Raw genomic sequence first — 23,385 nt, 5'->3', positions numbered from 1 at the left:
CCCTCAGCCAAGTCTCCGTTAAGGAAAGGCCAGATTGCTCTGCGGGCACAGCTTGTGGCCTCTTCCCTGCACGTTTCCAGCTGGACTGAGAGAAGCCCACGGGGGGCGGGGGGGGCGGGGCGCCCGGCTTCTCCACCAGCAGGGAGGCCGTCAGGACCTGCCACTGCCCAGTCAGCTAGACGACACACACCGAACAGAGTCCTGCCTCAGGCAGGCTCCCATGGGTGGCTGTGATGTCTTGGGTTGATTAGTTCTTAGTGACTCTGATTTCTCCCCAAGAAAACAAAGCCCAGTATGCACACTCCTGATCTAACCCTATTGGTCATAATAACGATGTTACAGTGACCCTCTGGCACTTTCCCCAGTGCCTACCCAGGCCTGACAGTTCATCAGCTTCCATTTGCAAGTATCCCCATGCTTGCGAGAGTGACTTTCTTCCAACCAGTGGCTGAGGAGAAACGGTCAGACGTCAGGGGATGTGTGTGCCGGACACATGGCTCGGGGAAACGAGGGAGGGGCAGGTGGACACACAGCTCCGAGGTGATCATCTTACCCGCTTCATCCTGACGCTGCGCCGCTCCAGGGAATTTCGAACAAAAGGTGGCTTCTTGGACAGGGTGGAGCTGTCACTGTCACTTCGGTTCAGCTGCCAGAGAAAAGGCGTGGGAAGCTCATGAAGATCGAAGTGCACGCGGAAAGCACACTGAGTGTGTACTCAGTGATGCACACCCCTACGTGTCAGCCATGCGATATCTCATGTAACCCTTCCAACAACCCATGGGGGAGGAGACGGAGGGTGAGGGGTTACCGAATTTGCTCAAGGTTGGAGAGCTGGTAGCAGCAGCATGGCGGGGTTGACACCCGACAGTGTGACTCCAGGATCTACTGACCACTTGACCTCCTACGCTAAGGCCTATTTGTATCAACTCTTCCCTGTTGCCCCGAGAGCCGCTTTCGTGGCTGAAATGGAGCCCCTGTCAAGACTGACATACATATAAAAAAAGCAGCCCACAGGCAAAGCCTCGGGGACCATATCCCCGGGGAAGACGGGCCAGACACGCTCTGTGAGGGCTGTGCTGAACACAGCTCTCCCCTCCTCAGAACCCTTCAGTCACTTAGTGATATGGACTCTCCCCAGAGGGCTAATGTTCCTCACCCATAGCCAGAGATCAGGGCTATGGTCGAGGCAGATGCTTTTCCACTGACAGTGTGTGTCCCCAGTGGGAGGACCCGAGAGGGAGGTGAGGATGGCAGCACATCCCAGGATGTGTGAGGCGGGGGCTTCTCTCCGGAGTCGTATTTTCAAGTCACTGGGATCGCCACAGGCTGATGCTACAGTCCGTTAATTCAGGCAGCTGTCAGCTCACTGCTGCAGGTCTCTTCTGAGAAGCTGTCCACATCGGCATTTTTGCGGTTATTAATAATTATCAGTGATAATGATATTAATAGTCCTGCTACGTTGATGAAATAGCTACTACACTAGGCAGAGGCTCAACCAGAATGAGAAATAGGCAACAGTAACCATAACAGCCACATGGACGGAGCCCCTACTATGTGCCATGGGCTTTACTGACAGTTTCATTTAATCTTCAAACAATCCTGAGGGAACGGAGGCCTGGAGACATTAACGCACTTTTATAAGTCATGCAGTGAGCATTTCATTCATGTTCAGTGGAATGTTCTGGTAAGCATCTGAACAAGCGTTCAAGGTCCCGTCTGTTTGACTCCAAGGCCATGTCCTCTTCCGGCCCCCAGGATGCATGTAGGACTCGGAGATGAAACAAATATACAGACAGAGGAGTGGACCATCTTGACTGGGGTGGATTCATACAAATAGACGGGTTGGATATCATATCAGAAGGGGGATTTATCCTACATTGTTTCAATCCATAGGTGACACTCACAGAATATGTGTCATACCAACTAGAATATGTGTCAGGACAACTGATGCTTAAGTTGTAGCTGTTTTATTTTTTGTTGTTGTTTTTTTTTAATATTTATTTATTTATTTGGTTGCACCAGGTCTTAGCCGCAGCAGGCAGGTTCCTTAGTTGCAGCACGTGGGCTCCCCAGTTGCGGCAGGCGGGCTCCTTAGTTGCGGCTCGCCAGCTCCTTCATGGCGGCACGCAGGCTCCTTACTTGCGGCACGCGTGTGGAATCTAGTTCCCCGATGAGGGATTGAACCCAGGTCCCCTGCATTGGGAGTGCGGAGTCTCATCCACTGCGCCACCAGGGAAATCCCGAGTCGTAGTTGTTTATGCGCTAAAGACCATGTTATAAAAAAAAAAGCGATGAAAGCTACATTAAGTCCTTGAATTTAACTTTTTCTTAAAGATGTTGTACTGCGTTTGATCTCAGACATGGTAGAGAATAGCGTTGCCTTTTTGTTCTTTCCATCTGATGGCTAGGGAAATTGAGGAGCAGAGAGGTGAAATAACGGGCAGTCAGAGGGAGCTACAGGGAAATGAGAATTTTGGAAGGACTGTATCCTTCAGGTCAAAGTGAGCCGACCAACACATGTGCCAGCACTGCTGATAAATACGTAGGTGTTTAAGACACAGGGGTAGGGGAGAGCTGTGGGGAGTATAATATACCATCTCTACCCCTCACGGACTTAAAGTCCAGTGGGGTCCCAAGTCCAGGAAACTCACCAGGCCATGCTGAGGACCAAAGAAGGGAGACACCCAGCAGAGGGTACTCGATGTGGAGACGTGTGGCATCAGGCCAGAAGGGATTGCTTGTATTCAGAACGAAGTGCCCTGACTTTCTGCGTATATGAAATGGGATTAATACAACATGCCTTGCAGGGCTGTTTGTGACATTAGATGACACAGGAAAACAGGGATTTGGGGGCGGGGGAGGGGTTGCTAATCTAATTACCATCCTCTTACGACTCTTGGTGGGAGACAAAGCCCACTTTTCACGAATGAAGCAGAAAGTACCAGAGCCTTGCTTTCATGGCCTCCCTTGTAGCTAGAAGCAGGCACGGGACTAGACTCTGACAATTAAGTGCAACTGCTCTGGTCTTGCTAGCTGGACCAATTCTCTGTCACTGTGCCTCTTGGATTTAACCAGGCCATTCTCTTCCGCTCCATGAGCATCCGGGTTTCTTGGTTTCTCAGGGAGAAGCCCTTAGCGGTGGAGGAGTGGCAGCAGCAGCAGTGGCCGGAGCTTCCTTGGCCTCCTGCAGCGGTAGGAGTCTGGCGGAGGCATCAGTGCTGAACCCCAGAGGCAGTGGCACAGACAGCTGGGACCACGCTCCACAGCAGCACTTGGGGTGTCCTCCCTTGACTGTCTTTGTGGTATGATTCTGGCTGTGGTCTGGCCCGCCTTGCTCCTGCCTGATTGCTGAGGTTGGTTCTACAGCCTTCTGATGAATATGTCAACTACTCAATTTCCTTTCCAAACATTTCTTCCCCGCATCCACTGCCCACAGTCTGTTTCTATTGCTTGCTATTAAGAACCTTGACCAGTACAGGACTTGGGTGCTATAAACCACAGACCGGAAGACGGGGAGCTGGCTGTGTACTGGAGGTAGGATGGGGCACAGGACAGACACCAATATTCCCTGTTGGGAATTTGAGAATGCTCATTCTGTGGGTGCAAACCAGAGGGATACACTTGTTACCTGTTGTATCTCGAGAGACAGACTGCACGCCTATAGAGTTTTAAGGGAAATGATAGCGAAAAAATTCAGGATATTGTACCATTGGCTACTTCTTGTAGCCTTAAGTAAGAATCTACAAGAAACCGATAAGCTTGGGCTCAAGTGTAGTCAGAAAACAAAGAAGGAAAAATATACGGCTTTGCTAAGAAAGACCCTTTCTTTTCTTTGCTTTTTTTTGTTTTTTTGGCCACACCCCATGGCATGTGGGATCTTAGTTCCCTGACCAGGGATTGAACCCACGCCTCCTGCATTGGAAGGCAGGGTCTTAACCACTGGACTGCTGGGGAAGTCCCAGAAAGGTTGTTTCTGCCTGTGGCAGGTGATCCATGCAGACTAGGAATTTTTTAATCTGCAGCCCTGCAGGGTTGGAAACTGGTCCAGATAATAAAATACGGGAAGGGCCCAGCACAGTGCTAGGCATGCTAAAGATGCGTAACAAATGGGACCGGAGCTCTTTGTTATTCAAGGATGCCAATCCTGAAAAAGGCCATCTAAGGTGAATCCATTTACACAGGAGACCAGAGTTTTACTGTAAATACTGGGGGAAAAAAGTTTGAGTTTATAGTTGGAAAACAGAAACACTTTTCAGAAGTTACATTTCATATCTTCCATTTGACAAAATTACAACTGCATTCTAAATCCTGATGACAAAGGATGAATCAAACACTCATTTCTTTTGGTGTGATGTTTCCAACAAGTGACATTCTTCACTTTGTGTTTGATTTCCACTGCACGTTCATAAAGTCAGTAATTTTGCCAGAAACAGATTATCCATTATCCTAAGGGCTTTTCTAAGTCCTTCAAGTTATGCACATTTGAAACATGGATTGGATTTTCCTCTTCTTCAGCTGTGTGCTGGCTTAATTGCAGGATTCTTCACTTGTGATTCACGAATTCCCTCAAGTTATAATCACATTCAGGGCTTCCCTGGTGGCACAGTGGTTGAGAGTCCGCCTGCCGATGCAGGGGACACGGGTTCGTGCCCCGGTCCGGGAAGATCCCACATGCCGCGGAGCGGCTGGGCCCGTGAGCCATGGCCGCTGAGCCTGCGCGTCCGGAGCCTGTGCTCCGCAACGGGAGAGGCCACAGTAGTCACATTCAGTGACTGCAGGAAACCCTGTACCTTTTGCAAGATATGCAGCTAAATTGCAGGTGCTCACATTGTCTTTTCAGATGCTTACAAGCTCAAATATTAGCTAGACACTTGACCTAGATGGAAGAGGTTTACGTTATTTCTGGGAGGTATTACAGGGAATGTTTTGGGGGGACTAATTTGAAAAGTAGCCAGTAAATTAGTGAAGTTGTCATGTTATGAAAAAATTACCTTTCCTATTCAAGCTTATAATTGGAGGCCTTGGATACCGAATATCAGATATTGAACCCCCCATATCCCCTCCCCCTCCCCAATAACAATAGGCAGGTGGGTGGCAGGTTGACGAGGTGGGGCAGGTTCCATGGGCCTTTCCTGTGACAACTTATTGGCACACTAGGCAGGAAGGTTCTGTGTATGCTTCTGGTTATTGCTCGTTGGTTCTTCATGGTAGGAGGTAAGGAAGGTAGGAGGTAAGGAAGGATGTCGATATGTCATTTGGGCGTCAGGAACAGGGTCTTGGTTCTGTAGCCCCTGCAAGCAGCATGACCCCTCAGACGGGGTAGACTAATTAGATAGCAAGGGGCCAAGCCTACTGCACGGCTTCTAAATCCAGCGGGGCCTGAAAGAGCAGGTCAGCAAGCGAAATAGGTTAAACAGGGCCAGGTGGAGGCCACAGTGAACTTGAAAGTCCTGCCCCTCCACCCCTCCAAGGGCAGTGGCCCTCACTGCTCAGCTCCAGCCAGTTGTGTCTGTGACAGAATGTGTAGCCCACGGGGCCAGAGAGTCCCTTTTTTTCCCAAGAGAAACTGGAATTTTATTTGAAACCTCTTCATTTTTTAAAATTTTAAATGGAATTTCCTAAGTTTTCATTGTTAGCAAAAAGTTCAATTAAAAAACCCCCTAAGCTCATGACTAAGTAATAACAGGCCTGTTGCTATTTTGTAACCTCAGGCTGCAGGCTGCAATTGCCCTGGAGGGGGAGGAACTGCCCGCCCATCAGGGATGGTGAGGGTCAGTCTAATCTCAGCAAGGGGTGTGGCAGGGCAGGGTATAAACAAGGAGGAGGGGGGAGTTGGCTGGACTTATAAAACCACTGGCCCTGTATTGGTGATGGAGCCTTTCCCAGGCTTTAGCTAATTCAAATCCTTAAAGCAACCCCATAGGGTCGGTCTGTTCACATTATGAGGAAACAGGCTCCGATGAGGATGCAAGGTGAGCGCGATGGGAACTTGTACCCAGAGCTGTGTGAGAACCGGGGCTCTCGGCTACTGGGAGAGAAGCAGGTGCTCTCGGGGAGGAGAGTGCCACATGGTTGCTTACCCGGCACACGTACTGGCTCTGGGGGCCCGGGGAGAAGGTCTTGGAGCGGATGATGGTGCTCCCTCGAAGAAATGGCCCTGGAGATGGCGCACCCACCCGGCGGTCCTTGGGCCGCACCACCGTGGGAGATGGGGCTGGGGTCTCTGTGTTGGTCTCTTTGTCCACCTGAGGGAGAGGTCACAACTGTGAGACCATCGGTATCCGCAGAGTCTCGGGCACCCTCCGCAGCTGCTCCCCACATCTGTCACCTTGCCTCTGGTCCTCAGTCACAGCCAGAGGCTTCCGCGGCCCCAGCCCAGCCAGGACAGCGCCCAAGGCCCCGAGTACTGGCCCCCAGTCCTCCCTGACACCTGTGGGAGATGTTCAGTCCCCTAACAAGCTCACGTAAGCAGTAGAGGTACCTCACCCACCGAAGTCCCGGACTTCACACCCTCAAGACCAACCGTATTTTATCAAAGCCGTAGCCAAGGCCTCCACGGTCCTGGCCAAGAACCGAAGATGTTTTCATGGAGTTATGGAGGCAACTAGCAGATCTCGTTATTTAAACTAGGAGATCAGGTTTTCTATTGTCCTTTCACAGTAGTTACCAGCAGAGGTAAAGAAAAACACCCAAATGAAGGGCCTTGATTCACCAAAACAGGGCCTTCATGTGATTTTGGAAAAGGCACCCCCTTTGGCTGGAGAAACTACGGAAAGACTTCCCCTCGGTGCGGGGCAGTCAGAAGGCAGGCCCAAGTTCTCCTCTCACACCCCCGCTGCACACCGCCCCCAGGGGTCAGGCACCTTTGTGCAGTGCACAACCTCCAGCCCCTCCAGCCCCACGTGCCCGGCTCAGACACAATGGGGCGCTCTACTTCCAGGAGTCCTGCAGGTCAAAGAACATGGAGATCTCTCTGGAGTGTGAAGCCTGTTATATCTTGTAACCCTAGTGCAGCAGGGAAGCAGGAGGCGAAGGGAACTTGACTAGAACCTCTTTCCTACTGCACTTTGGGCAGACCCAAATGGAGAAATCCTTTCACTCAAAATCTTAGAACCCACCTGCCAGGTTGGTATTACTGTGTCCATTTTAGAGATGAGAAAACCAAGGCTGGAGAGGGATGAAGTCATCTGCCTAAGGCTACACAGCTAGGAAGGAGCAGAGCTGGCCTTTGAACCCAGACCCACGGGCCTGCAAAGACTGAGGTCTGCCCAGAAAACTGGGAACTGCAGAGGGCAGGAGAGACGAGGGGATGAGTCAACCTCTCCTGGCTTACTGTCACCGAAATGACCCCAATTCCAGGCAGGGACACTCCTACACAACCTTCTGCAGGTCATCCCACTCTGAAGGCCTGTCCCCTGATGCTGGAGCATGAGACTTAGCCCCGAGCCTCTTCTGATTGCCCAGGTTCAAGGACTGAGGGCTACTTCCCCAAGACAGCCCTTCCCATGTCCCCAGCCCTCCCTACCTTTAGCGCTGGGCACTCAACCATATCGTGTGAGGCTTTCTCAGCGAAAACATCCTCTTCCTCTTCCCCCTCTTCCTCCTCCTCAGCTGCTGCCTCGTTCTCGCTGGTCCCCTCCTCGCACCTCCTGTGATGACAAGGCACTTTGGTTACCCACAGCACCCACTTTCATCTGTTCACCTGCCATTTAAGTGCATCCAGGGCAGGGCTTCCAAGCATTTTCAGGATTGAGGACACTTTTTAAAAAAATCAATTTTAGTGAGGTATATTTTACATATAACAAAATGCATTTCGTGTATAGTTTGATGAGTTTTGACCAATGTATTCCCCTGTGTAACCACTACCACACTCAAGATAAAGAATGTTCCATTACCTTGAAAGGTTCCCTTGTACCCTTTCCCAGTTAAACTCTCCCCAGCCCCAGCCCACCTCTGATCAGCTTTCTGTCACTAAAGATTCAATCTGATTTTTCTTGTGTTTCGTAGAAATGGAATCAGACAGCATATGCTCTTTTGTCTCTGGCTTCATTCTCTCAGCATCATGTTTCTGAGATTCATCCATATTGGTGCACAGTATCAGTAGTTCACTCCTTATTGTTGAGTAATCTTCCATTGGATGGATAGACTATACTTTGTTCATCAGGTGATAAACATTTGGATTGTTTCCATTGCTTAGAAATTACGAATAAAGCTTCTATAGACATTCACCTACAAGTCTGTGTAGAAATAGGATTTCACTCCTCTTGGACGTTGTATTAGTTTGCTAGGGCTGCCATAACACAATACCACAGACTGGGTGGCTTTAACAACAGAAATTTATTTCCCACAGTTCTGGAGGCTTAAAGTCCAAGATCATGGTGTGGGCAGGTTTAGTTTCCTCTGAAGGCTCCTTCTGTGACTTGTAGATGGCCACCTTCATGCTGTGTCCTCATGTGGTCTTCCCTCTGTATGTGTGTCCCTGGTATCTCTCTGTGTGTCCAAATTTCCTCTTCTTATAAGAACAGTCACAATGGATTAGGGCCCACCCTAACTTTAACAGCCTTGTGTTAACTGAATCAGCTCTTTAAAGACCCTGTCCTCAAAAACAGTTGTTCTCTGGTACTGGGGTCAGAGCTTGAATATCTGAATTTTGGGGAGACACAATTCAGACTATTACAGATATATATATATATATATATATATGTACCTAGGAGTAGAATTGCTGGATCAGACAGTAAGTATAAGTGATTACATGTTTTTCCCGTGTGGTTATATCATTTTATGTTCCCACAGTAATATTATGAGAATTCTGGTTCCTCACCTATACTTGGTATTATTAATCTTTAAATTTAGTCATTCAACTGAGTGAGTACTCCTATCTCGTTCTGGTTTAACTTTTCACTTTCCTGTTGAGAATATTTTCCTGCATTTATTGACCATACATATTTTCTTTTGCGAGGTGTCTGTTAGAATTTTCAGCCCATTTAAAAATTGGGCTGTCTTTTTATTACAGAGTTGTAAGAGTTCATTATATATTCTAGATAGGAATCCTTTGCAAATATTTTCTCCAAGTCTTTGGCTTGCCTTTTCTTCTTCTAAATGGTGTCTTCCAAAGAACAGAAGCCTTTGATTGTGATAAAGTCCAGGTTATCAGTTTTTCTCTTTAATGGTTTGTGCTTTTTATGCTGTACCTAAGAAATCTTTGCAAAGAGTTTCTCTGGTAGTTTCTTTTAAAAGTTTTATAGTTTCAGCTTTTATGTTTAGCTCTATGATCCATTGCAGATTAATTTTTGTCCATGGTACTCAAAATTTATTTTTTTCTATATGGATAGCCAATGGGGTGGCTGTACCATTTGCTGAAGAGACTTTATTTTTGGTGATACTCTTCATAATTATCCTTTCTCCTTGGGCTCCAGGGTTGGAAGGAGTTGGTGTGACAAATGGACGGAATTTGTTAATTAGTAATTTATCTCCATTCCCATCTTTACTTTGCAAAGACATACATAACCGCCAGGCTTCTGATCAGCATGAGACAGTATTACCATACTGAGCTGGAGGAATTCCAGCCAAAAGCAGAGAATCTGACACCTAGTTAGCTGGCTCAGTGAGACTGTGGATAAACACAAAATCTCCCTTAGGATTTTCCCAACAGGGAGAACAGATCTTGGCTCTCCGTCCCCAGCCCTGCGATGAAAACCTCCCTGGCACTTAGATGGGGACTATCGCTATGGAGGGGCTTCTCCCCACTGGCCTTTTTTTTTTTTTTAATTTGGTTGCACCGGCTGTTGTGGCAGGTGGGCTCCTTAGTTGCAGCTCAAGGCTCCTTTGTTGCAGCACGTGGGCTCCTTAACTGCGGCTCCAGGGCTCCTGAGTTGTGGCTCGCCGGGTCCTTCGTTGCAGCATGCGGGCTCCTTAGTTGTGGCACGCGAGTGGGATCTAGTTCCCTGAACAGGGATCGAACCCGGGCCCCATGCATTGGGAGCGCGGAGTCTCAACCACTGCGCCACCAGGGAAGTCCCCCCCAGCCACCTGGATCTACTCATAAAAGAGCCATTAAACATGAGTGCTCACAGGGAGCACCTTGGTGAGGATTGCGTAGATGCCACATCATTAACCAGCATTGACTGTGGGCTTAATGAACTGCAGGTGCTTCGCGGAGGTCTCACAACCACACTGAAAGACACTCTTGTCTCTGTTTTACAGATTCAAAAGCGGAGGATCAGAGAGTGGGCAGGCCTTGTCCAGCGTCACAGGCCACTCAGGGGTGCAGCCAGGTTTCCAATCCAAGTTTGTTCAGTTCCACGAAGCGCTCAACCACTAGGGAAGTCTCTTCTTTGTGACTAAGAAGCTGATTTAAGTATTTTCCAGGAAGGGGAAAAAAAAAAAAAACCTCAATTGTAAAGAGAAAAACAATGAGTCACATCTTTGCACCCTTTGGAAAAGTGGCCAAAAATCAATAAAAATTTAAAAATATGTATCTGATAATATGAAGTGAGGGTTTGGGAAAAAGGCATATCCCTGTGGGGAGTGTTCATTAGAGCAGCCAATTTATACTCTGAAGTCAATTTAGCAGCATCTGCTAAAACAGAACGTACATATTCTTGATTAAATACTCGTCAATTATATTGTATCAGAGAGGATGTAGCTTGAGGGGTACTCTCGGTCACTGCTGGTGGAGCATTTGCTAGGACAATCTTACTTGAGAATGATTCTGCAGTGCCTGGTGAAATATAAAACACGCATGCCCTGGGACCCAGCTAGGCCACTTCTCAACCTCTGTCCTAGACAAACACACACGAGTCCCCGAGGAGGTAAATACAAGGGTTTTCGCTCTAGCATTGTTTGTGATTATATTCTTCTCTATTTTCTCATCCTCTAAGAGTTTTGTTTTGCTTGTGGATCTTAAAAAAAGATCGAGTCTTCTGATTATATGCACTAGAGAAACCTAAACAAATAAAAGGAGGGAGTAACAACGGCACCCCTCCTTTGGGCCTTGGGTGCCGAGGGGGAAGGAGAGGAGATGAGAACTGAGGGCCGGTCTCTGGAGCCCTCCACTCCAGAGCTGAGCCGGCACAGCAGAGCTAGTTAACATTCCAGGACCAAAAGAAGCCTCCAGTCTGGGGGGAGGGGGCTGCAGATGGATTTACCCCAGTAGAGCAGCTCTGGGATTCCCAGCCCTCTTTGTAAGTCAGTGTCTGGGGAAGTTTGAATGGCAAGGGGTGGGGAGAGAGGGGGCCACAAAGGGAGAGAGAACAGAAGGTGGTTGCTAGGCGATGGCGTGAAAAGTCTCAACATAAGCTTGGAATTTGGCGGAAACCACTGATCTTGTGCCAGGGTTTTGGAAGACAGGTCCTGGGCCTATTTCCGGCATCAGACCTTTGCAGTGTGCCAGAGAGAAGGAGAGAGAGGGAAGAGGGAGGGAAAAAGACAGGAGAAAGAGAAAGCGGGGGTGGGGTGGGGTGGGGGGGTGGGAGGAAGAGAGGAGAGAGAGAAGGAGGTGGGGGGGGAGGGAAAGGAGAGGAAGCGGGAGACACAGATGGAGTGGGACAAAGAAGGAAAGAGAGAAACTGAGACCATTTAGAGAGAATCCTAAAACGTACGAACGTACAAAAATTCAGGAACCTTGTCCTATTCTTTATCACATGGAGGAAGAGAAGCCCAGCCTGTGGGCCAAATCCAGCCCCCACTGCCTGTTTTTGGACAGTGCAAGGTCCAAGCTGTGAATGGTTTTTATATTTTTAAATGGCTGAAAAAAAAATCGAAAAGAGAGTGAAATTTCATGGTGTGCGCAAATGATGTGAAATTCAAATTTCAGTGTCTGCAAATGAAGCTTCAGTGACAGAATCACGGTGGCTGGTGTAGGTACCATCTATGGCTGCTTTCACACTACGACGGCAGGGTTGAATGGATATAACAGAGTCCGTATGGCCCACAAAGCAGACGTTTTCTATCTGGCCCTTTCCAGAAAACACCTGCTCACCCCTGAGTAAAAGATACTAAGGAAAGGCTTCGTGTGAGACCAAACATATAATCTAGGGCTGTAACAGAAGAGTCACTGAGTGCTTCCTGTGAGTAAGGGTCTGTGTGAAGTGCTCAGCATGCGTGATTTTTTGAGGCTACAAAATTCCCCATGGGTAGCGGCTATTTCTTAAATCTATATTTCACAGATAGGGAAACCAGGGTTAGAGCCTGGTTCTCAGCCCAGGCTTCACCTTAGAATTACCCAGGAAGTTTCTAAACTTACGGATGCTCAGGCCTCACCCAGCCCTAGAATCTACCACAGGGAGTTGGATGAGTGAGACTCCAAATTCACATCTGTCTGCATTCAGAGCACATGCACTGAAGTACAACTACACACACTTCCTCCAGATGGCAAGGTTCCTAGGCTGTGCTCATTTCCAGCTGGGAGTTATCCGTGTTGCTCCTCGAGTTACTGCTAAGAATCTCTGCCGTTTCTTGCGTGTCTGCTACGAGCTTTGCGCTTTCACTTCATCAGTGGCTTTTCCTTCAGTCCCTTCTGATAACCCCACACAGTCGGAGTGATGTCCCCACTTTTCAGCTGAGGATCAGACAAGGTCAGAACGGCTTGCCTAAGAGTGGGTGCTCTTGAGGGGGAGGGCAGGGACTAAGCATGTGTGGGCTTCCGGAGAGCCAGTGACGCTCTGCTTCTCGATTTGGGCACTGGATTCACGGGTAGCTCTGTTTCCGAAAATTCACTGAGCTGTACACTTAAGTCAACCTTTCTGTATGTACATTATGTTGCAATACAAAGATTAAAAACGCTTTGCCGGGGCTTCCCTGGTGGCGCAGTGGTTGAGAGTCCGCCTGCCGATGCAGGGGACACGGGTTCGTGCCCCGGTCTGGGAAGATCCCACATGCCGCGGAGCGGCTGGGCCCGTGAGCCATGGCCGCTGAGCCTGCGCGTCTGGAGCCTGTTGCTCCGCAACGGGAGAGGCCACAACAGGGAGAGGCCCTTGTACCACAAAACAAACAAACAAACAAACAAACAAAAACAATGCTTTGCCTAAGGTTACACAAAAAATGATGAAGCTAGGATTTGAACCCTAGTCTACATCACTGTTTCCTAAAGTGTGTCATAAGACCCTTCTGTGCGTAAACAAGGGACTAAAGAACACTGATCACACAGTGAGAAAGCTGTGTCCTGTTCACTTCTCCTTCAGACCTGTTTACATCAAGGAGAAAGTCTCTCTTGGGCAGTAGCATGTCTTTTACATTGCTGAAACACTGACTGACCTTCCTTTTTAACAACGGGAGAGGAGACCTTAGTCTTAGAACCTTGGCAAGCAATATACCCAGCTAGACTTGAATACTCTTGTTGTATTTTCATTACGCTTAATCTTCCACAGTTACCTTCTGAGGCAGACTTGGCTCATGGCCTACTCAATATCCGTTCCTACTTTCTTCCTTAGTAACAGAATCCTGAATTTTGTGCCAACTAAGAGACCTCATTTCCCAGTCTCCCTTGCAGTTAGGTAGGCCAAGTAGCTAAGCTTGGCCAATGAGAAGCAAGTAGAAATTGCTGGGTGGGACTTTCAGGAATGCTCCTTGGTTACAAGGCACGCAGGAAGACTCTGTTGTCTTTCCTCTTTCCTGATGCCTGCCTGATGGCTGGTGACTCCGCAGCCATTCTGTGCTTAGCAGCCTTGATGATGGAGGTCACACATAAGGCCAGCAAAGCAGAATGACAGAAAGAGCCTGGGTTCCCAGTAACATCATGGGGCTGACAGATGCACCCTGGAATGCCTTTTCCCAGTCTTCTTTTTAAGTAACAAAGAAGTAAACTTCTATCTTGTTTAAGCCCATTATTTCTGCTCTCTGTTTCTAGCAGTCAACTGCAATTCCTTACTGAGGAATCTTCAATTTATGACAAATTATACTTATTTCCACTTCTAGTAATATAAAGATTCCTAAGAATTTTTTTTTTAACCAAAATAAATGTAAGTTCATCAAGACAAACTCTAATATTAGATGTGAACTAGCATGAGTAATTCCTGGAACACAAAATGACAAACTGGGAAGGGATTTTGGGAACTACTGTATCAGACTATATACTGCCTTTCTGCCTATAGAGAACCCACGGGGAGAGAGGTTCTCCGTTTCCACAGAGGAACACTTCTGTTGGTTGCCCTGGTATTTGGGGATCTCATCCTTGGGCCCAGGTCCAAGCCAGGTCAGTTCCCAGGGACACCCTCACTTACCAGCTGTCTTCCAGGGTCTGTGCGCTGCTCCTTCCCTCCTGCCTCTTCTCCAGCTCCACGGCTGTCTGTTCCAGCAAAGCAGACACGGCATCCTGCAGAGACAAAGGCTGATGGGTCCATCTGTACACCATGGGCATAGCCCCACCCGGCAGGAATCAGAGTGTGTCACCCTCCCAGTGAACGGAGGGTAAAACTGAAGACCAGAGTGGGTAAGCGTCTTGCTGTAGAGTCACACAAATTGGAAATACAGTCCTCAGTTCTTCTAACTGGCAGTTCTCTGGAGAATAACCTCTGCATGTACAGACAGAGTTTGGAAGACAGCCAAGTTTAGTGTTTGCATGAGACGGAATTATAGGTCTCCGGCTGTAAGGAGAGCATGGTGTAGTCAGGGAGACCATCCCATAAACCATCAATAACAAAACAATCTGGGAAGGACTATGAGAGAGATAAGTACTGGATGTTTGAGAACAGAGGCATGGTGGCAAAGCTAGCTTGGGGGCTGTATTCAGGGAAGGCTTCCTAGTGGAAGAGTCTTCATACTGAATGGTGTCTATGGTGAGGAAGCCTGTGTGACTTGAGGAAATTATTTAATGTCTCTGAGACTCAGTTTCTTCTAATAATTACTCCACCTCTGATGTCCAGCCATCTCCAATTCAGGGAGAGGCTTTTCCTTCCATCCAGCCAGGTGCCGCATGTGCAGGAGAAGGGTGCAAAGCTGTGGCCCAGCTCACCGTGCTTTCAGGTCCTGGCATGGGGGCCATGGCTCCCACTGGTTTGGGCTCCCTGCTCTGTTTCTTCAAGTATTTGTAGCTCAGGAGGTTGTACCAGCGAGTCGACCTCTCCCCGGACCGGCAGACCTCAGCCAGGCTGATCTGGGCGCCTCCCTGTGGAGAATGGGAAAAAAAGCACAACCAGGGGGTGACAAGGTACTCTGGGGGCAGTATGCAAAACACCACTCCAGGTGAGACAGAAGCTTCCTGGGAGGAAGAAATGGCTAGGTGCTGATCATTTTCCAATAACTCACTTGTTCACTAACTTATTCTTTCATTGAGTTGTATGGGTTCTTTAAATATTTATCAGATACATGATTTGCAAACATTTTCTCCCATTCAGTAGGTTGCCTTTTCATTTTGTTGATGATGTCCTTTGCTGTGCAGAAGCTTTTGTTTGAGGTAGTTCCACTTGTTGATTTTTGCTTTTGGTGTCAGAGTCAGAAAACATCATGACCAGGACTGATGTCAAGGAAAACAACTCAAAGCTCCAGAAACAGGGGACTGGAGGCCTAAACTGTAATATATCTATAGGGTGGAATATTACACAGCTATGTACAAAACATAAGGAAGATCCCTAGGTAGTGATGTAGAGAGTTCTCCAGGCTACATTAATTCCAACAAGATAACAGGCAATTTTGGGCCGGCTCATAGGCGCGAATGGTCTACCTCAGTAAACTGGACGCACTCTGATGGCATTTATGCATTTGTTCATTCGTTTATTCAACACACACCCATTTTCCGAGGAGCCTCTGTGTGCCAGGCACTGTTCTGGGTGTTGTGGATATGGAAGGATTTAAGGCAGAGAAAAATCCCTGCCCTCATGAGCTTCTATTCCAGTCTGGGGGAATCAGATAATCAGTAAGTAACTTCTATATTGTGTCTCATAGAGTCTAAGATGCCATCGATTATGAAGTGTATTATTATTTCATGTACCACTAAGAAAGTAAAACAGTTGCCAATTAGACTATGACCTGCCATCTAGTATACACTGCATCTTGATTTCACAGGGGATAAAATGTGAAAATGACATGTACCCTAATACCTATGATATAGAGGAATATGAGGTGATGTAAAGTGCCGCAGAGAAAATAATACAGGGAAAGTGGAGAGGAGGGGGTAAGAGAGTGGAGGGGGCAATGTGATTTTAAATAGGGTGGAAGGAAGTCGTCACATAGAAGGTGACCTTCGGGTTAAGATCAGAATGAGGGGAGGGAGTGAGATTTGCCCATCAATACCCGGGAGAAGGGAATTCCGGTTACAGAGGACAGCAGTGCGAAGCGCTGGGGAAGGGGGCGTGCGGGTGTATTCAAGGGGTAAAAGGAGGCTGGAAGAAGAGTCTTGGGGATAAAATCCAAGAGATGACAAGGAGCAGACCCTGGAGGGCCTGGGGGGCCAGGCAAAGGCCCAGGTGTTGACTCTGGGTGGAGACAGACGCCATCCTAAGGCTTCAAAGTAGAGGAGTGGCATGCAGTCATCTGCAATTTAACAGGATGCCCCTGGCTACCGTGTTGAAAGGAGACGAAGGGCAGCAAGAATAGAAACAGGGGGATCCAGTGGGGGATTCTGCAACCATTGGGCGAGAGGTGGTAGTAGGTCAGGAGCACGGAGAGAAGTGGTTGGAATCTGGGGATCTCCTGAAGGCAGACCTTCCAGGAGGTCCTGAAGGATTGGAGGTGGGGTATGAGAGGAAGAATGGGGTCCAGGATGACCCTGATGTCTCTGGCTTGGGCAGTGGAAGAATGGGGTTGCCTTCAGCTGAGACAGTGAAGACACGGGAGGAAAGATCAGGGGCGTGCTTGTGGACACAGCACTGGTGATGGCTACTGGACATGCAAGAGGAGATGTGGATTCCGGCAGCGGACATACAACGCCGAGAAGAGTGGAAAGGCCCAGGAGGGCGCCATCACATGGGATGGTGTTCGAAGCCAGGGGATACGACGAGATCACTGAAGCAGTGCACGCCAAGTAGAAAAGGGGAGAGGAGCAAGGCCTGAGCTCTGCGGCCTTCAAACAGAGAGAGGTCAGGGAAATGAGTAAGAATCTGCAAAGGAGACAGACAGAGAAGGCCAGTGATGGGGGAAGAAGGCCAGGAGAGCGAGCGGTCTGGGAAGCCACGTCAGGGCAAAGGATGCTGAGGAAGATGGAGTGAGCAATTGTGCCAGACGCTGTAGGCAGGCCAAGAGGGACAAGGATGGAGAGCCGGCCACCGGATTTAGCCACAAGGAGGTCCCTGATGAGCACATTTTTGGTGGAACGATGAGGGCAAAAGCCCACGTGGACTGAGATACAGAGAGAACACATACACCTCTTTTACGCGTTGCTAGAGAGCAAAGGAAAAAAATAATGTAGTAACGGGAGGAAGAAATGGGGTTAAAAAAATTTTTTTGAAAGCAGGGGAGAAATAACAGTATGTTGGCATACTCACAGGCCAGATCCAGTGAGGAGGGAAAACTGGAGACACAGGAGAGAGCAAAAGAGTAACGGTTGGCGTGACGCCCTTGAGAGAGGATGGCCCTAGATGGGAGTGGGGAGGGTGCATCCTCAGCTCCGGGAAGAACAGCAGAGCCCACGAGGACAGGTAGATGCGGCGTGGCAGCTGTGGGGTTCCTTCTACTCTTCCAGAACTGGGTGTGAAGGGAGGGCCTCAGTGGAGGGAGAGTAAGGGCAAGGAGAGAGGAGAGGATAAGAATTTGTCACTGAGACAAGCAAGACAGTAAGTGGTCCAGGGAGACACAGTATAAACGCTGGGCAGCAAGAGGGCTCACGGGAGGTTCGTGACCACGATTTTAAAATGGTACTGCAGGGCGGTGGTGTGTGCGTTTTGCTCCAATTGCACAGGTGGAGAGGAGGGGAGGGTTCACTTTGATGGGGCTGGGTTTTTGCCAAGTGGGGATGGCAAAGTGAGAAAGGGGCAAGGGGGCGGTTGTGATGAGACATGGGATATGAGTGGGGCCTGGGCAGAGGGCTGTCTTTACAGAACATGCACAGTCAGGGCCTGAGTAACCAGGATCCGGCTGGAAAGCCTGTGACTCCTGCGATGCCACCCTAAAGCATTTGGTGGAACTGTTGCCCACGATATTGGGGAAGGCAGTATTCATCCAAACCCATAATCCAGTAGGATAGTGTGATGATGACACGTCAAGATGCTGGAATCCTTGTTCAAATCCAGACTTCTCTACCTACTCGCTGGATGATCTGAGCCGGTTAATTAGCCTTTCTGGGCCTTGATCCCTTATTTGTCAGATGGAGATAATCCTAATATTGCTTCCCAGGGCTGTCGTGAGGATTAAATGAGATACTGCACACAAAGTTCTTAGCCCAGTACTAGACACGCAGACACTACTCAGGATGGGTACTATTGTCCTTGCCCGGCTGGTTAAATGGCTCAAAACAGACCAGGGATTCCACAAACCCAGCAGTGCGGGGAGACTGTGCTTGGGAGCCTATGGCCCTTCCTCCTCTTGTCTCACTTCCTTTCCTCCTCCAGCCACCAATACACAACAGCCTAACACTCACGTCCCCACGGGACACGGGAACAGAGGCTTCCCGTTGGCCGTGGACGGAGACAAGCCACGGCGGGATGAGCGCTTTGGCTGCTGCCATGGCAACCAGCAATGGCCAGACATCAATTAGGAAGGAGGAATAAAAGGCATCCAATTAGGAGAAGAAAAAGGATTGAGTCTCTTCTCATTTAGGAATGCTCGGGGCTAAGGAAACGCTTCACTGGAGGAGCCTGGATTGTTTATTCATTTTTATTTTAAAAATTCTATCCTTGGGGCTTCCCTAGTGGCACAGAGGTTAAGAATCTGCCTGCCAGTGCAGGGGGCATGGGTTTGAGCCCTGGTCCGGGAAGATCCCACATGCTGTGGAGCAACTAAGCCCGTGCAGCACCACTACTGAGCCTGCGCTCTAGAGCCCGCGAGCCACAACTACTGAAGCCCGCGCACCCAGAGCCCGTGCTCTGCAAAAAGAGAAGCCACCGCAATGAGAAGCCCGCGCAACACAACGAAGCGTAGCCCCCGCTCACTGCAACTGGAGAAAGCCCGCGCGCAGCAACAAAGACCCAACTCAGCCAAAAATAAATAAATAAAATAAATAAATAAATAAAAATTCTATCCTTTTTTTTTTGCGGTACGCGGGCCTCTCACTGTTGTGGCCTCTCCCGTTGCAGAGCACAGGCTCCAGACACGCAGGCTCAGCGGCCATGGCTCACAGGCCCAGCCGCTCTGCGACATGTGGGATCTTCCCGGACCGGGGCACGAACCCGTGTCCCCTGCATCGGCAGGCGGACTCTCAACCACTGCGCCACCAGGGAAGCCCTATCCTTTTATATATATACACACGTGTGTGTGTGTCTGTATCTATCTATCTATCTAGGTAGATATATATATATATACACACAGGTATGTGTGTCTGTATCTATCTATCTAGGTGTATATATATATATATATACACACACATATATATATATATGCGCTTTTTTTTTGGCTGCACTGTGCAGCTTGTGGGTTTTCTCAGTTCCCCAACCAGGGATTGAACCCAGGCCACGCAGTGAAAGTCTGGAATCCTAACCACTGGCCACCAGGGAACTCCCTGGAGCCTGGATCTGGAAAAGCTTTCCGCTCCATCCTTCAGCAGCACCCACCCTGCCTGCCAAACCCTGCAGTCACCATCCCACCTGGGGGCTCCAGGGAGCGCTGTGCTGGCACACAGAAAACATCCAGGGTCTGACATGGGTGGACCTGCCTGGGTTCTAACTCTGTTCCTGCCACTTCCTGACTGTGTGACCTTGGGAAAATTCTTTGTGCCTCGGTCTCCTCACTGGTGTAACAGTTACCTATTTTACAAGATGGTAGTGAGGATCAACAGAGATAATACACGTAAGGAGCTTAGCTCAGAGCCCAGCATATAAATTGCATCCAGTTGACACAAGCTATTGCATCACTGTGAGCAGTAACAACAACATACACGGCAATGACGCTGTTATGAACCCTAGCCAAGCAGGAAAGGGATGGGAACTGATTTCCCGTGAGACCTAGCGTATGCAGACACTTTGCTTTACATCCTTGCTCCGGGGACCAGCAGTACTGGCATCACTGGGGAGCTTGACAGAAATGCAGAATCTTGCTGCCTGCCCACCCAGACTTGCTGAATCAGAATCTGCATTTTAACCAGAGCCGCAGGTAACCTGCGTGCACATGAAAGTTCGAGAGGCACTGCTTTAGTGCTTCATTTAACCCTCAGAGAACCACCTGTGAGGTAGCCAGTGTGAGCTGGTTTTACAGATAAGGAAGCAGACAGAATTAAAGAGTCTTAGGCCACACAGTGGGGAAGGCTGGTGACTCAGCCTCAGGCACAAGGGATGTGGCGCTGCAATTCCACGGCAGAAAAAGGAGCTCCCCGCTCCCCCTTCCCCTGCTCTCAATAAGTCTGGGAACAACGCCGTTCATCTGTGGAAGAGCCCCTGCCTAGAACCCAGGAAAGGCTGGGCTGACAGCACAAGCTGTGTTTCTCCAAGCCTTCTTCCTGAAGTGCAAGATGGACCAATTCCCAGAAGGACAGAAGGCTGCACAGATAGACAGACACAGTCCTCACCAGGCACGCCTCCAGATGGCTCCTGTCGGTGGCGCAGACATCGACTCTTAAGGTCTTCTGGTGAAGGGCTGGGTAGGACATGGACACCCAGAACACCTCGTTGAACACCAGGGTGTCCGAGGCGTCCAGAGGCCGGGTCCGGAACAGGCAGGTGGTACTCTCGGAGCAGGGAAGGATAGCCACGCGAATGTTCCTAGAGGGACAGAACACAGGAGAGCCTGGGTCAGGTCAGCCCGGCTCTGGGGCTCAGGTGTTAGGCTAAACGGCTGCTGCAAATCCCCATGGAAACAACAGCGGACAAGAGTTTGTAATTTCTCCAGTAGTTATGCAGTTATTCATGAGGGATGCATAGGGGCCCCAAGGACAATGTGCTGCTTTTCCTTCTACTGAATCCCCCAATCATGAGACCCTCAAAGCTTGTGGAGCCTGAGGCCAACGGTGTGCAAACTGTTGTGAACAGAAGGATCTGAGCGGCTGCTTGTTAACACTGAGGAATACTCACACAACCGCTGGTAGGAGGGCAAAATGCCACAACTCGGGCGGCAGGGAAGGTGACCATCCTAACAAAAGTACATATGCATTCACCCTTTGACCCAGACAGCTGGCTTCTAGGCACAGATACTGCTGCACAAGTACCAGTGAGTTACACAGAAGGTTATTCATCCCGGCCCTGTTTGTAACAGCGAAGACTGCACACAAGTCCAGCGTCCAGTCAATCTTGTCTTCCTTCTGTTTTGCCTGTTTTCCGGCCCGCTTTCCTCCTTCCCACGTGTCACACCCCAGACGCTGGCTGGGTGCAGGCCACAGAAATATAAGCTCCTGCTGCTGCCCTCAAGGCCTATGGTCTAGCAAAGGAGGAACATGTAGGCAGACGGGCTCAATGAATCATAAACCCGGTCTGCACAGGACCGAGCTGGGAGGCAGACAGCGCAGGTCTTTGCTGTATCATCAACTGTAAGGTAACACCCATCACTACCTGCCAAGAGAAGCACAATGATGGGAGCCGGCTCTTCAGAAAGGCGGGCCCGGCTCCTTCTGCGTGGAATACTGGAGCTTAGAGCAGATGAAAGAGGCCGTGACTTGCCTCTTCATCAGGCTTCAAGTTTACAAGGGCGGAGGTTTGCTCGCCACCCCCTCCCTAGTGCTGGCACCTGGTGGGGGCTCAGGACGCGTATGCGGAAGGTCTGAAGCTGTCTGGGGCGCTCCTCTTTAGAGAGAGCGTGTTTGCTGCCCTGCCTGCATCCACGTTCACGGCACTGACACCGTGCATCACGGTCGTGGGCACTAAATACCCACAGAGGTTTACGGGGCCTGTTGTTGGAGCAGAACAGAGCAGGAGAGCGTCCCCCGGGATGGGCGCAGAGCGGGAGAGGATAACATACAGCCCGTCAGCTACACACTCACACTTTCCGGTCTTGCTGCGGCGACAGAGCAGAGAGGTTGGTCAGCTGGATGATTAATATTGCAAACTGCTTATTCTTCTCATCGTACCTGAAATGAAAAGGGGGCACACGGAGCACCTGTCAGCAACGCATTTCTCTCTCTCTCCCTTAATAATCACAGACGCGGCTGCTGGCTGCTCTGGGGACTGCGGTGAGCTGGGAAGCACAGGCCCAGTGTTTGCTGCCATGCAGGGATGCAGGTCCAGAGCTGTCGGTCTGAATTTTTAAAGAGAAGCCAGAGGTTGTAGAAAACGTCCTGACATTTAAACACCGGCAGTTAATTCCTAGTTTAAAAAATATTGGGGCCAACCTGCATCAAGAGAAAACAATAGAGCTGGGCTGCAGCCCCCAGGGGTTGACTTCGGTCCAGGTGAGATGATAAGACCAAAGCCGTGGCAACAACGACCAAACAGACCAAAAGGCAGGAGGTCTCGGTCCCTGCCTGGCTCTGCCACCGGCCAGCTCAATGAATCCGGGCAAGTTACGAAGTCTTCAAACCTTGTTTTCTCTCTTTTGTGAAATGGGGAACTGGGAGGCATGGAAAGAGACCCCCCCCCCCACTCCACCCCCTTTAGTTAGGAGCCCACAGCTGCCAGCAGGTCCCGCTGGTTCTGCCTGCCTCGCTGGGCAGCTGTGAGGGTAAATGCTGCAGACGCTGCAGGCCAGGAGGAGACCCCGCACAGACCACGCCCCTCTGCCCCGCCCTCCCTGCCACTTACTTCAGGGCGATCTGAACCCGGGTTGCACCCACTACTTCTGACTCGTCACTGTCAAAAGCAGCGGCTTCTGAGGCTCCCAGTCTGGAAAGCAACACAGGAAAGAAAGAGAGTCAGGCTTCCCTGTAGTGACCAGGGGCCAAAGTCATTTTCCAGAGACAGGGTTCTCTCTGGGAGGGAGAAGCTGGGTCCTCAAGGAGGAAGGTTTGGGTCTGCTCAGCCTCCCTGTGGACCCTGCCTGCCCACAACTACTCCGGATCCCTCTCTTGAAGCAGCAGCTGCGCTTTCTCTAATACTTGCTCCTCTAGCCATACACCCGTAATGGCAATTGAGGAACTAGCAGTCTCCCAAACGTGAAGTCTCTCCAGCCCCGGGAGGAGAAGCAGTCTGCTTCTTCAGCACCACCCTCCTGGGGGTCCCTCCCACACACCTGAGGAGGCCCGGGCCTTGCATACTCAGAGTTCCCAAGACTCAGGGACCCACCTCTGCACGGAAGCCTCATACACACCACTGTCCCCGGCCACGGATTCATCCGACACCGCAGCTGAGACACAGGCCACTTTCAGGTCGCACCCCTGAGCCTTATTCGCAGCTGGGAGAAGAGAGGAAAAAAGGAAGGATGGCAAGGCGGGGTTTAGAC

General features: G+C 49.8%; 1 protein-coding gene across 2 annotated transcripts in view; it reads right to left on the bottom strand.

Moving 5' to 3' along the window:
- WWC1 (WW and C2 domain containing 1) overlaps positions 1 to 23,385 on the bottom strand; it is a 152,180-nt gene that overhangs the window by 6,727 nt on the left and 122,068 nt on the right. For both annotated transcript variants that reach the window (XM_079917855.1, XM_079917856.1), the window contains exons 12-20: positions 23,229 to 23,337; positions 22,749 to 22,829; positions 21,992 to 22,078; positions 20,588 to 20,780; positions 14,951 to 15,103; positions 14,220 to 14,311; positions 7,526 to 7,649; positions 6,081 to 6,245; positions 554 to 646 (exon numbers count right to left, since the gene is read on the bottom strand). In XM_079917855.1, the coding sequence (XP_079773981.1) occupies positions 554 to 646; positions 6,081 to 6,245; positions 7,526 to 7,649; positions 14,220 to 14,311; positions 14,951 to 15,103; positions 20,588 to 20,780; positions 21,992 to 22,078; positions 22,749 to 22,829; positions 23,229 to 23,337 (1,097 nt within the window). The remainder of the gene's footprint in view (positions 1 to 553; positions 647 to 6,080; positions 6,246 to 7,525; positions 7,650 to 14,219; positions 14,312 to 14,950; positions 15,104 to 20,587; positions 20,781 to 21,991; positions 22,079 to 22,748; positions 22,830 to 23,228; positions 23,338 to 23,385) is intronic.

This window comes from Stenella coeruleoalba, assembly GCF_951394435.1.
Source record: "Stenella coeruleoalba genome assembly, chromosome: 3".
In the NCBI taxonomy this organism is placed as follows: domain Eukaryota; kingdom Metazoa; phylum Chordata; class Mammalia; order Artiodactyla; family Delphinidae; genus Stenella; species Stenella coeruleoalba.
Note: the sequence above shows the minus strand (reverse complement) of the source record. Positions and strands in the feature narration are given on the sequence as shown.